Source organism: Eutrigla gurnardus (assembly GCF_963514095.1).
Source record: "Eutrigla gurnardus genome assembly, chromosome: 8".
In the NCBI taxonomy this organism is placed as follows: domain Eukaryota; kingdom Metazoa; phylum Chordata; class Actinopteri; order Perciformes; family Triglidae; genus Eutrigla; species Eutrigla gurnardus.
The window spans coordinates 2435415-2449799 of NC_139922.1; the positions used below are offsets into that span (position 1 = coordinate 2435415).

Below are 14385 nucleotides of genomic sequence, written 5' to 3' on the forward strand. Positions count from 1 at the left end.
GCACCTGCTACGGTTAAAACAATTTCTGGTAAGCAAAAGGCATCCTGGAGAAAAGCTGCTGTTGTAACAGCCCAGAGAAGAGAGTGCAGGAAGGCTGAATGAATCTGGCGGAGTACTAAACTTCATATTCACCATGACCTCTATAAAGAGAGCCTCCGGGCCTACAATTTAGTCTTAAAAAGTGCGAGAGAAACATACTTCTCCAATATCATAAACAACAACACTAATAAGGCGAAAACCCTATTTGCAACTGTTGACAGACTGACCAACCCCCCAACACAAATACCAGCTAAACTCCATTCCACGCAGAAATGCAATGAGTTTGCATTCTTTTATACTAATAAAATTGAAGGCATCAGACGCGCCATCAATATCTCAAACAAAAAAGTTGGATCACCACCCTGTTCAGGCAAAAGTAACACAGCAATCATGGCAAGCTTTAATGCCATAGACTCTAAAACTCTAGTGGAAACGGTGACAAATCTAAAATCATCCACCTGCTGACTTGATGCTTTACCTACCAACTTTTTTAAGAATGTTTTTGACTGCCTATCAATAGACGTATTGCAAATAGGGCTGGGTATCGTGGCCAATTTCCTAAATCGATTCGATTTCGATTCATAAGGTCCTGAATCGATTAATCACGATTCGATTCGATTCGATTCGATTCGATTCGATTGGCTCTTACATAATGAAAATGGCTCAACTGTGTTACAAAATACAGATGTACTTTATTTTTTGCTCTTCACCATAAACAACACAAGTTCTGCCGACACTCTCTGCTGATTGCATTTTCGTTAGGATGTCGTCTTTCACACATGTATACATCATGGGGATAACTGTTTCAGTCAGATGTTTACGTTGCACCATAACGTAGTGTGGATCGAGCACTAGGGCCTTGACTTTTCCCCAAAAATCATATTCGAAGTTCGTTTGTTTATTAATATTAATATTCGAATATATTCGAATATTTATTAATAATCTTTTGACCATTAAAAGCCTTCAGTAAGACCTATATGGTATGGTATGGTACTTAAGTTGTATATGTTTTGTCCACCAGAGGGCAGTGTATCAGTCAACGTCAATAGGCAGGCAACATGTTTTCAGAACCTTTATTTATTTAAGGTCAGACATAAACTGTGTATGCATTCGGTTTCATCAAAATAAAGCTAAATAAGCCAGTCGGCGGGGTTTGTTTGCCTATTTACGGGCAGTATTCCGGGCGGTGCGTCTTAAGAGTTTACGGTTTTCAGGACAGAGCGCGAGTGCGGGCTCGCGGAGCGTAATTGTGGGCTCGCGGAGCCGTGTGCTGCCCGGTGTCGGTGAGAGCTCCAGGCTGCTTTCGGACATTATTTGGGCCGTCAGTGGCGACTGTTCGGCAGTGTTTGTTTGCCTATTTCCGGGCAGTATTCCGGGCGGCACGTCTTAGAGTTTACGGTTTTCCGGACGGAGCGCGAGTGCGGGCTCCTCGGTGGCTGTTGTCGATGTTGACGCGGCCATTGTTCTGCAAAATTGGCACAAACCAGGGCGCTAACGTCACCTATAGGAGCCATCTTGCACGCTTGTGCGCATGAATGAACGTCAACCGGACGTAAACGCGCCACTGCTGCATCACGCACGAGGGGTAAACTTCATGGGGAAAAATCGATCTCATGCCCTATGAATCGATATTGCAAAATTTAAATGAAATCGATCCAAAATCGATTGAATCGATTTTTTTACCCAGCCCTAATTGCAAATAGTTAATAACTCCATTCAATCAGGCAATTTCCCAAAGGCCTTAAAAACTGCAGTCATTAAACCTCTTCTAAAAAAGCGGAGCCTAGATGCCTCTATTATCAACAACTACAGACCAATTTCAAATCTACCCTTCATAAGTAAAATAATTGAGAAAGTTGCCCTCCAACAACTAAATCACTTCCTGGCTTCAACTGGCTGCCACAACAACTTCCAGTCAGGATTTCGACCTTTTCATAGCACCGAGACGGCCCTTATTAAAGTTGAAAATGACATCCGTCTTAACACAGACTCTGGCAAAACTTCAATATTAATGCTATTAGACCCTGCATTTGACACTGTCGACCACTCAATACTCTTGGACAGGTTGGAAAACTGGGTGGGGCTCTCAGGCACAGTCTTAAACTGGTTCAAGTCATATCTACAAGATAGGAACTATTTTGTTTCCATTGGCGACTTTGTATCAGAACCTACCAATGTAACGTGTGGAGTCCCCCAAGGTTCAATCTTGGGGCCGACTTTATTCAACATCTACATGCTCCCACTAGGACAAATCATGCAAAATAATAACATTGACCACCATTGCTATGCCGATGAAACCCAAATCTATGTAGCACTATCACCAAACGACTATCGCCCCATAGATTTTACATAGATTGTTACATAGATTTACATTTCGACAGTCACGTTAAATCAGTAACAAAATCAGCCTACTATCACCTAAAAAATGTAGCAAGACTTAGAGGGCTCATGTCAGCTCAAGGCTTAGAAAAACTTGTACATGCCTTTATTACTAGTAGGCTAGACTACTGTAATGGTCTCCTTGCAGGTCTTCCGAAAAAAACTGTCAGGCAGCTACAGCTTGTTCAGAACGCTGCTGCTAGAGTTCTTACAAAGACCAAAAAATGTGAGCACATTACACCAATTCTTAAATCCTTACATTGGCTCCCTGTATGTCACAGGATTGATTTCAAAATCCTCCTGCTCACATATAAATCACTACATGGTCTAGGACCGAAGTATATCACTGATATGCTCCCACTACATAAGCCTTCTAGACCACTAAGATCTTCTGAGACCAATCTGTTAGTGATTCCCAGAGTAAACAACAATCACGGGAGAGCATCATTTAGTCACTATGCAACAAAAGGTTGGAATAAACTTCCTGAAGATGTAAGACTTTCCCCAACTCTGACCACTTTTAAAACTAGACTGAAAACGTTTATGTTCACCATAGCTTTCTGCTAAATCTTTTAATGTCTGCACTGTTTTTAATTATTGCAAATATGTTTTTATTTTCCTTTCTTTCTGTAATGCATTTTTAAATTTGCCTTTATTTTCTTTTAATTCTTCTATTTTTCACTTTGTTGTATGATGTGAAGCACTTTGAGTCTGCCTTGTGTATGAAATGTGCTATACAAATAAAGTTGCCTTGCCTTGACTTGCCTAAAACAAATAGAGTATCCCTTGACCCCGACATACATGTTAATGGAGAAAAAATACAAATTGTCAGCCAATATAAATATCTTGGGATAATAATAGATTCAGAGCTTTCCTTTAAAGCCCATATTGACAAATTGTGTAAAAAAATCAAGTTAAATCTCGCAAATTTTCGTGCAATTCAAAATGAAATGTCAACTGAAGCCGCAAAAATGTACATGCATTCGATGATTTTCAGTCACTTCAACTATTGCCTAACCAGCTGGTCCCAGGCTGGTCAGAGTTAAAAAAAAACCATTGGAAATCTTGTACAAACAAGCAATTAAAGTTATGGATAAAAAACCTAGGCACTATCATCACTGTGCAATTTAAAAAAAATAGAGTATTTTAAATTGGGACAGTCTTCACACATTTGCAGACTTAAAACTGACCTATAAAGTACAGCATAAATTGGCTCCAGATCCTCTGGCAGAGTTCATCAGCCAAAGAAACAGCACTCAAGGCTCTGTCAGAGGTGACTGTTATATTCCTTTGTGTAGGAGCACTTTCAGTAAGTCGGCCTGGTCAGTAAGGAGTGCAAGTGTGTGGAACTCAGTACCTGAGGAGGTTAAACTGCTCACAACATACAAGGCCTTCACAAAAAAATTATTATCAACACCTATAGCTGCCAACACTAAAAGATAAGCCTGTTGTGATGTTTTGATGTTATGATAAAATGTTGTTGTATTTTTTCTTAATTGTATAGTAAGTGCATATGTATTTTGTAATATATTGTACATGTATTTTATTTTATTTTATTCTTTTTTAAATGTAATTTTATTGCCTTTTTTACATCATGGCCAGGGGACTACAGATGAAAACTAGCCTTCTGGCTAATTCTGGCTTTTTTAACCATGTGTAACCATGTGTTTTATGAAATTGCACTGTCCCCTTTTAAATAAACTAATTCTAAAATTCTAATATGCTTCCGTTAGGCAATATCATTAGAAGTGTCACAGTCTACTCTCCTCCCTACACCAATAATTTTCCACTCACTCTACTCTGCTCAGCCAGCCACTCCCACCTCATCAGCACATTGTTCTTTGCTTTGATGCAAGACCTTCGAGCACTTACCCTTGGATTGATCTCCCGGTTTCGACCCTGCTTCACACTCCTTGTCTCTATCTCTATCTAGCCTTCTGTTCCTGACCAAGTTTCCTGCCTGTGTGTTTCCTGGTTTCTGTCTGCCGGTTCACTCGGCTGCCTGGCATTTTTCTATGCCACCTGTTCACCGTGATTTTCTGGATTGTTGCTCCGGTGGTTTTGCCTCAGAGACTTTTGCTGTGTGGAGTTTTTCTGGACTGCTTTTGGGTCCAACACAGCCCTGTGATAAGAAGACACTATACAATTCCATTGCTATGCAGATGATACTCAAGTGTATCAATCAAAAAGAAACCAATCAGCTAGTTAAACTCCAAGCATGTGTTGATGATATAAAATCCTGGATGACCTGTAATTTCTTGATGATAAACTCAGATAAAACGGAAGTTATGGTACTTGGGCCTAAACTCCTCCGAAGCTCGCTGTCTAAAGATATAGCTACTATTGATGGTATCACCATCGCCTCAAATACTACCGTAAGAAACCTTGGAGTTATCTTTGATCAGGACCTATCCTTTGACTCGCATATTAAACAAACAACAAGGACAGCCTACTTTCACCTGCGTAACATTACTAAAATTAGACCAATGCTGTCTCAAAAAGATGCAGAAAAACTAGTCCATGCATTTGTTACCTCAAGGCTGGACTATTGTTATTCCTTATTATCAGGCTGTTCTAATGAATCTCTTAAATCTACTATAAACTACTACTACTGTTGATACTACTACTACTACTACTACTACTACTACTACTACTACTGTTGATACTACTACTACTGTTGATACTACTACTACTGTTGGTACTACTACGACTGTTGATACTACTACGACTGTTGATACTACTACAACTACTACTGTTGATACTACCACTACTACTACTGTTGATACTACTACTACTACTGTTTATACTACGACTACTGTTAATACTACTACTGTTGATACTATTGCTTCTGTTAATATTACTACTACTGTTGATACTACTACCAACACCAAATGCAGACCTATGGAACACAAGATCCTGGTCTGCTCCAGATTTCTGCCTAAAAGCCTATTAAGGCAGTTTATCGCCACTGTCGCTGTAACGCTTGCTCCTGTGTGATGTTGGAACTCTGAAATTGCATTGACTCTGAAAATCATGAGCATATTCTAGTCCTGCTCAATGTGTTAAGTGTCCTGAGATAACTTCTGTTGTAATATGACACTATAAATAGAATACATTTAATTTAATATAAGGAAGTTAAAACACACAGAATGCTGATGTTCATCTTGTGTCTGTGGAGCTTTTCTCTGTATTTTGACAGAACATGTAATAATAACAATAACTTCAGACTTTTACTGAATAACAGACCATCATCAGTGAACCATGAGCTGCAACTGCAATGTATTGGCTTTGAATACAAAGTATAGTATAATATAAAGTAGGATAGAGAGTCAGTGTTCTGATGATCTTACCGACTTTCTGTCTGGAAACAGGAGTGGAGGCCGACGAGGAATGGGTTGGTGGATGCCTGCTCGAACACGTGCTTCTCCGTCTGCACCCAGTCAATGTCCTGGGGGGACGGATGGAGACAGACGGAGACAGGGATGGCATGAAGGGAATTAATTAACAATCAATGTGTCTGATCATTAGGCATTCTCTGTGGTTAAACAGACAGAGGAGATACACTGCGTCCTCATCAAAGATGCAGTCGGTCTGGAGAACAATCCTCACACTCAGGATGACTCTGAGAAGGGTTAGGGGTGGATCTTGGATGGGGGTCCAAAAAAAACGATCCAGTAAATAATCATTGACACGAGAGAAAATGTTGTCTATCTATAAATCTACACATCTATCATTCTGTCTGTCTGCATACTAAAGACTGTAGCAAAGATAAAAGCAATAAAGATTTAAATAACAAAAAAACCTCCTCTGAGTCAACGTATGAAAAATCCAGTTCCCCTTTAAGGTTGTTACAGCAGAAGTAGATGGAAAAAAAGGCCATGAGGTTGGTGTGATGAGGTTTGTGGAATGAAACCTTCTGAAACTCTGCTTTGTAAGCAGCTTCACACCAGAATCCAGATGGATCGGTCGGTAACCGGTAATGGGTCAGTTATGTGTTGGTAACGGGTCGGTTACTGGTCGGTAACAGGTCGGTAACAGGTCAGTAACGGGTCGGTAACCAGTTACGGGTCAGTTACGGGTCAGTTAGGGGTCGTTAACAGGTCGGTAACGGGTCAGTTACGGGTCAGTAACTGATCTGTAACAGGACGGTAACGGGTCTATAACGGGTCAGAAACAGGTCTATAACGGGGCGGTAACGGGTCAGTAACAGATCTGTAACAGGGCGGTAATGGGTCTGTAACTGGTCTGTAACGGGTCAGTAACGGATCTGTAACGGGGCAGTAACGGGTCTGTAATGGGGCGGTAAAGGGTCGGTAACAGGCAGCATTCTCCTATGTAACCCGTATCCGGTGCTTTGGTACATTAAAGGTGGGTGGAGTCAATGAGCTGATCCAGCAGCAGTGTTCTGCCTAAGGCCATCATGTGACCCGGCTCCCCCTCAGGCTCACACACAGGGGGGTCGGCATCACGCGGTGTGAAGCCTAAAGTTTCCAGTGGAGGAAGTGACCATATTTGGACTGCGGAGGAGCGGCGGGTCTGACGAGCGGCGGGTCTGACGAGCGCCAGCATCAGAGCGGCACTGTAGAAACCAGAGTATGTTTATTGATGAAGCTGCTGTCATCGGTGAGCGTCTGCCTGAGGCAGGACGGTTTCATAGCGGTTTAAAGTGTTATTAGGTTGATGATGGTTAATATTTTATGTGATTTACAATAGAATGTGTCTACATGTTGAGTTCCCATGCTGAGCTGCACCAGATGGTTAATTTATGACATTCAAAACCAAATTCTTCCTGGTCAACATTATTACTTGATGAAGTTATAATTATGCAGAATATGTCGTAACTACACGTCTCGTATTGGTCATTTGGGCTCCTTCAGAGTTTGCAGTCTGTCTGAGAGAGCTTTGATGTCAGCCAACATGCTACTAGAGACATGAATTATTAAAGTGACGTGCCTGAATAGAGCCATGAATAAATGAAACATTAGGAGGACTCCATGTTTCATTAAAGCCTCTTTATTAGGGCAACATTACAACCGTCTCGGAGAATTTCAACATTGGGTTTTAATATGAAGTTCATGTGTGGAAAAGAAACCATAAGTTGATAAGAGAGGTAGTGGCATGCAGCCTGTGACGTGGTTACTGTCCTGGATCAGTTGTACAGATGTTGGGCGGTGTTGGGTTTAACATTAGCATCACTTTTCAGAAGCAGAGGCAGCAGCCTGGTGCCATTGTGTCTCTGCAGAGACCAGAACCCAGACCTGAACTGACTATGTGGGCCACTCATGGACAGATTCACATTGTGGGATGCTTGTCAAAGCAATTGCATAAGACAGTCTCCAGAATCCAGAACCAGTGGCCCTCCAGGTCTAACAACAGTTTCTAATTCATCTCCTCATCCATGAAACGCATCTGACTCACTGACATCACTGCTGATCTGTAATCAGGCCTTATATCCGTTTCCCTGGACAACGGCAGCATATGTATATGCTGTGGCCGGTAGCTCCCATCAATTTGGTGACATTTTATTCTTAACTTGTTTTTACTATGGAGCACTGACAGAATACACTCATCAACATGGGAGAAGGAAGTGAAACCAGAGACTGTCTGTGGTCCCCCAGAGGTCTAGATAGTAGATCACATTAGTCCAGAGACCAGACCAGACTATGTGGAGGAACCAGAGACTGTCGTGGTCCCCCAGAGGTCTAGATAGTAGCTCAGATTAGTCCAGAGACCAGACCAGACTATGTGGAGAAACCAGAGACTGTCTGTGGTCCCCCAGAGGTCTACCATAGTAGCTCACATTAGTCCAGAGACCAGACCAGACTATGTGGAGAAACCAGAGACTGTCTGTGGTCCCCCAAAGGTCTAGATAGTAGCTCACATTAGTCCAGAGACCAGACCAGACCATGTGGAGGAACCAGAGACTGTCTGTGGTCCCCCAGAGGCAAGATAGTAGCTCAGATTAGTCCAGAGACCAGACCAGACTATGTGGAGAAACCAGAGACTGTCTGTGGTCCCCCAGAGGTCTAGATAGTAGCTCACATTAGTCCAGAGACCAGACCAGACTATGTGGAGAAACCAGAGACTGTCTGTGGTCCAAACAACAAGGTCTCTGCTGTATTTATGTCTCGATGACCTTATTTGGAGTGTTGATGGAGCAGCTACAATGTTAACATAGCCTAGAACCCATCAACCAGACTCCATTCAGAAAACCAGCATTTTAAAAGTAGTTAGCTTGTGGTCTTGCAGACAGACAAACAAAGCATGACTTCACACTTTTTACTGGAGTTATTTCAGCATCCTTTTCATCTGGTTATCATGTTTACCTTCATATAAAATGGTCTGATCTGAATTATTTTCTCTCATGTGTTTATGACATACATTTTTCACAAATGTTGGCAGGTGATTATTTTTGTCACAATATTTATTTTATTCCAGGTGAGTTTTATTTGACATAAATCTAATATATGTGCCATGTGTTTCGAATTTACGTAGAAATTAAAACATGGATGCTTTTAGTCCTCTTTAGCATTAAGCAGTGGTGCACATCAACCTCTTGTGGTCACAATGAGCATTACAACAACAAACACAGAAAGATGATCCTGACAGAATTACCTGCCAAAACTTGCTCCCCCCCCCCCCCCCCCCTTTCATAGATTTAAATAAATGCAAGAAACATTGAAAGATGACCATGTTTCACCCATTCTTAAGTCATGAACACAGAATACAATTTTTTTTAGATCAGACTCAAAAACTGGATCCATACTCATGCTGAGCTTCCACTGAGGTCTGTGAAGACTCATGTAGCAAATGTATAAATGTGAGAAGGCTCGAGCTGCATTCACATCTGGATAGACACTTCGAAAAATTGTACCATTCAATTCAGTTTCATCTTTCGCCAAAAATCACATATTTGCCTCAGAGGGATTTACCATGTTTCTGACATTCTCAGACCTGGAGCCTGTACTACTCAGTAAGTTCAACATACCCAGGGTATCTTCCAGTTATCCAGCTTAAGTAACCCGAACAAAGGCAATCAGAGATAAGCAGTCACACAAAGCTGGTTTTCAACTTGGTAAGTCAACCAGGGTTTCCCTTTCCAGCTATGAGCGCGTGCACATGAAAGAGGCGGCGTTTGCAGCATTTGACCAATCACATACATGGATCAGTCTACGGGCAGCGGAGCGGCGTATTTCACATACGAGGAGCGAACCATAATCTTACAGAAATACGAAGAAGTTATAATACAGGCAAAAAGCAACAGTTTTACCTGCAACATACAGGAAGGACAGCTGTCAAACAATCAATAATAGTCGTATAATATCACTGCCCCTTTTCACGCTGTCCTCTCTCAAAAAGGACCAAAAAAATAACTTTGCAAGGAGCTGGAGGAGCTGACACAGATACGTCATTCTCTCCGATGAGAATCTGGATCTCACATATAAAACATGGTCAGGGAAAGACGAAGGGTTTTGCCGGTCTCTGAACACTTGAGCTCTTCTAAGAGGTCCGATTCATGATCCACCGAGCACCACGGGATCTTCAAGAGAGCTGATTGGTCAGTAGGCGGTGTTTTTCTCCACGTTGATCTCTTATCAGGAACATAACCTGCTCCGGAGCAGGTTAGCTCTGCAGCGTCAGTTACCATGGCGATGAACCCCGGTAAGAAGTGAACCAGCGTCGTAGGACGGAAAACCCAGAGTTAACACTGAAGTTACCTCGCTAAGCACAAATCCTGCTTCCTAATACAGGCCCCTGGTGTCTCTGTGTATCACTTCCACATCAGATGAAGGCGAGCAGTAAGAATCCAGCGGCTGCATCCTGAAGACGTCACAGCGGGCGGCTGAAGCAAGGTCACCCTAAAGGCGGGCTCACACCGGACCGAAAATCGGCGTCTTTGAGAGAGTCGGCGTCCGTGACATGAGTCTCCTTGGTGTGGTCGCTCGAATCGGCCCACATCGGCGTTCATTTCAGCCGATTCAAATGTGTAATCCGCCATTCGAGTCGGTCACTCTTTTACCATTCTGATTGGTGGAGGCTAGTAGCTTGACTAGCGAATCAGTGAAGCCCGGAAGTGACGATGGTAAACATACCAGATAACCAGTGGAATCGAAGAAGGTGGTCTAGAGAGGACCGGCTACTTCCGGTTTTCGTGTTTTTTGGCCCACAATACAGATTAGCGCCGCCTGTTGTTTTGGAGACATTACATCTCGCGCAAGCGCGGAACGTATGGCGTCGGCTGAAATTCCGTAGGTGTGAACCGCCCATGTCGTTGTTCGAGTTGGCCATATTAAGTAGCCGACGCCGAATTTACCGACGCGAGTCGGGCAGTTCTTCCGGTGTGTACACACCTTAGCTGCGTTTCAATAACAGTTTGAGTCGCCCTCGCTCACTTGCCCTAAGCACTTGCCCTCGGGGGAATCCCCGCCGCCATCTTAAGGGCTGTTCCAATTCCCTGAACAGCTGAAGTGAACTCCGTGAGATCGACCCTTGAGGGCTGAGTGATCGAGTGAACAACGATGGCCACTTCAGAGCTGTATATCACCCACAATGCATTGCAGTGGTGCACGAAAAATATGTCCATGCGGTGGCGATAATGAACCTCAAACACCATTGTCTGCTGTCTATTCACCACCAAGGAAGAAGAAGAAAGTAGAATTCAATTTAATTCATTTTCTTAAATTGTGCAATTAGACTGTCTGTTGGGGAGTTATGGCAGAGCCCACCGTTTACAAGTGTAAGTATATAAGCCGATGTATTGCCATCAAGTGTAGAATACGTCTTCGTCTCAATGAAATGAGTCTCTGCATATTCTGTGTAATTTGGAATAGACAGTATAGCGCTATTCCAACAACGTGTGGTTGATCCATGATTATCTGGGCTGTTAGTGAACGAGGGCAGGTGTGTTCCATTTACCTCTTTCACTCCCCCTCCGCCCTCTTTCCCTCCGCCCTCCAAGGGGCCTCCGTGTGACGTCATAGCAAGGGCTGAGGGCAAGTGAGCGAGGGCGACTCAAACCGTTATTGAAACGCAGCTCTTAAGACTACCTCAAATGCTGGTTGCTAGGCAACCAGGAAATGCTCTGACTGTCTCAGTCCGGTCAAATCGGTGGAGCCGGTGTAGATCGCGGAGGCAGCGCCCTCTGTGGGACGGGAGCTGAACCGGGACAGAGCTCCTGTTTTTTCTGATTTAAATAAAAACATCTTGACGAACATCATTGTGAGACAACAGCAGAGAACGAGAGTCATTTGTTGCTTGGGTCATTAAGTGTCAGTCAGTCTGTCATATACCTCTCTCACATGCTAGACATGCCAGTCTCACCTCGTCATCGTGGACTAGCTCCTTCTTCACCACCTTCATGGCGTACACCTGCTTGTTCTTCTTTAGCCGGACCAGCAGGACCTTGGCGTAGCTGCCGCGGCCGATCACCCGGATCAGGTCAAAGTCCACCAGGCCCAGAACCAGACCCTGGGACAGCTTAATGCCATCAATGCCGTCCACGACTGCTTTAATGTCCTGCAGGTGGTGGAGGGCAGGATGAGTCATTCACCATGAACATGGTAGAAATTAGGTTTGAATGCTTTTATGTTCAAGTGTTAAGATTGAAGACGGATTCTGTATGTGTATTAACATTAGTACCTACACACCATGAAAGCATGAACATGAAAGCTCTATGAAATGAGAGGAAACTGTGTTCTCACCTCTGTATCTGCATTTTCTGTTTTATCCACCATACAGTTGTGTGGTAAAAACGCTACTGCGAAACACACACACACACACACACACACACACACACACACACACACACACACACACAGGTTTATAACGGGAACCTGAATCTGCAGGTTTAACATGTTGTTCTTGGTTATGGCCAACAGAGGGAGGCAGAGTAGCATCGAGTCCAGCTGGTCACACAGAATGAGAACTACAGTGGGTCAGACCATCATATCAGGGTCCCCCAAACAGACCCCCGTCTAACAGGATTTAGCTTCTCTGGGAGCCACAGAGAAGGTACAGAAGTGGTGACAGTGATGCTGAAGCTACTTGAGCAAAGTATTCATTTTCCTGGGGTTACAACTATATATATATATATATATATATATATATATTATAATATGTATGTACAGTTCACCACTAATGATGAACTACTGAGAGAGTCTCTAAGCTCATGGGGTCAGTCTATTGCAGATAGTTTCACTAAAATAAAGATGTTAGCCATCCTACTCTGATCTGAGAGCCAGGTTTCCATGGTAACAACAGTGAGACTTGCTGTTGACAAAAACACGGTAGGAGCGACTGATGAGAAGGGAGTTCATAGCGAGCGCTTGTTTCCTGTTGGAAATACACAACAGGGAAAAACTACCCTGAGACAGATGGTGATTCACAGCTGCCGTCAATATTCAACCAAATTCAAAGGCTGCTGTCCACACAAGTCACTGGCTCAATTACTCTTAAAGGTCCTATTTTGATGACACACTGGTTTGAGTGTTTTTTTAAATGTTTCTATGACAACAACATGTTGACCTAATATCACCACTCTAACCACTGTTGTAATCTATCTGGCTAATGTCTATTGTATTGGGATGATTGTTTCATGCTTGGTATGATGAGCTTGTGAGCTCCCACTAAAGGGCTCATGGTCTTCTTTATGATGGTATTCTTGATGTATGTGCGACAGACTCGCCCAAAACCATTTTCTCCTCCATTTTCCAACACTTTTCAGGTAAGTGAGCAGTTTTCCAGCTGAAGCTCGGAGTGTCTGAAGGCCGACGGCTCTGCTGCAGGCGTTTTATGCTACTTATGTTTTATTAACCTGACGCTTCACAGTAAAACATCCTGTAACTGTGGAATTCGTCAGGTAGGAAAGAAATCAACACCATGAACTGTTGTACGCAGAAAGAGAAGATACATCGGTCCTCAAATTAATAATTATATTGTAGAATTATGCATTACTCATGTTCAGCTACTGTATCCTAACATTTACAGTTAACTGAGATTCACTGTTGCCTTGTATCTCTTACAAACTGTGAACCTTACGAAAGGTTTTTTTAGGTCTCCTCAGAAGTGCATCATGTTGAAGATGTCACACAAATATTGTACATAATACATGCTAAGACAAAATAAAAAACTGGACCCAATAAGGAGGCAGCGTTCCAAACAAAAAGCTGGTCTTACTTCCATCGGTTTCATCGGGTTGAAGGTCCACTTCCTCACTCTTGGCATCTGAAGGGGGCTCCTGTGATGGCATGACTGGATCCTTGACAAAGAAAGTCAAAACAGCATGTAAATTTCCCTGTAGACGTCCCCTGTACCCATACACCGCCCCCCCATACTGGAACACTGCGTGAGACATGGGGCCCTAGTTTCGTAGACCAGGCGTAGTCGGCGCGCAGTGCACCTGCGCCACGCCAACCTGTCCACCTGGACTTTGCAAGTTTTGTGCACCGCGCAGGCTAGCGCAGGCACACCTCCCGTCACTCCCACCCGCGCAAGTGGGAAAGAGGGAGGAGAAGAAGGCATGAGTGGGAGACGAGGAGGAGACGAGGAGGAGACGAGGCGTGGACTGGGATTAATACAGCCGATTCAGATCTTCACCAATCAAATGAGCTCCTCATTTCACCTTTAATGCGCCAGGCGAGGTTCAATGCAAGTTTCGTCACTTGACAACCCAATGACAGAAGCAGCGCCGCCACTCCCACCACGTGCATCACGCACTGTGCGTGCGTATAGTCATAATAATTATAATGCCGATATTATATCACTATAGAAATTGTAGGCACATTTTAGGCATGTCTATCACAAAACAGGGTCAGGGCGCACAGCAGTAGACATAATAGACGAGCCGGCCGGGCCATTCATCATCATCATCATCATCAACGTCTTCATCATCTGCGCTCCACAGCTGCACCGGATTCCCCGTCCAACACCAGAATGGCGGGACACCGGGACCTCGTGGGCCGCTCAGAC

The 14385-nt window shown here is 43.5% G+C and overlaps 1 protein-coding gene across 4 annotated transcripts in view; it reads right to left on the reverse strand.

The window, feature by feature from the left end:
* The window catches only part of prkcz (protein kinase C, zeta), a 163739-nt gene that overhangs the window by 40111 nt on the left and 109243 nt on the right, over positions 1–14385 (reverse strand). For all 4 annotated transcript variants that reach the window (XM_084015391.1, XM_084015394.1, XM_084015392.1 and 1 more), the window contains 4 exons: positions 13594–13675; positions 12120–12175; positions 11740–11934; positions 5769–5866 (listed from right to left, as the gene is read on the reverse strand). In XM_084015391.1, the coding sequence (XP_083871517.1) occupies positions 5769–5866; positions 11740–11934; positions 12120–12175; positions 13594–13675 (431 nt within the window). The remainder of the gene's footprint in view (positions 1–5768; positions 5867–11739; positions 11935–12119; positions 12176–13593; positions 13676–14385) is intronic.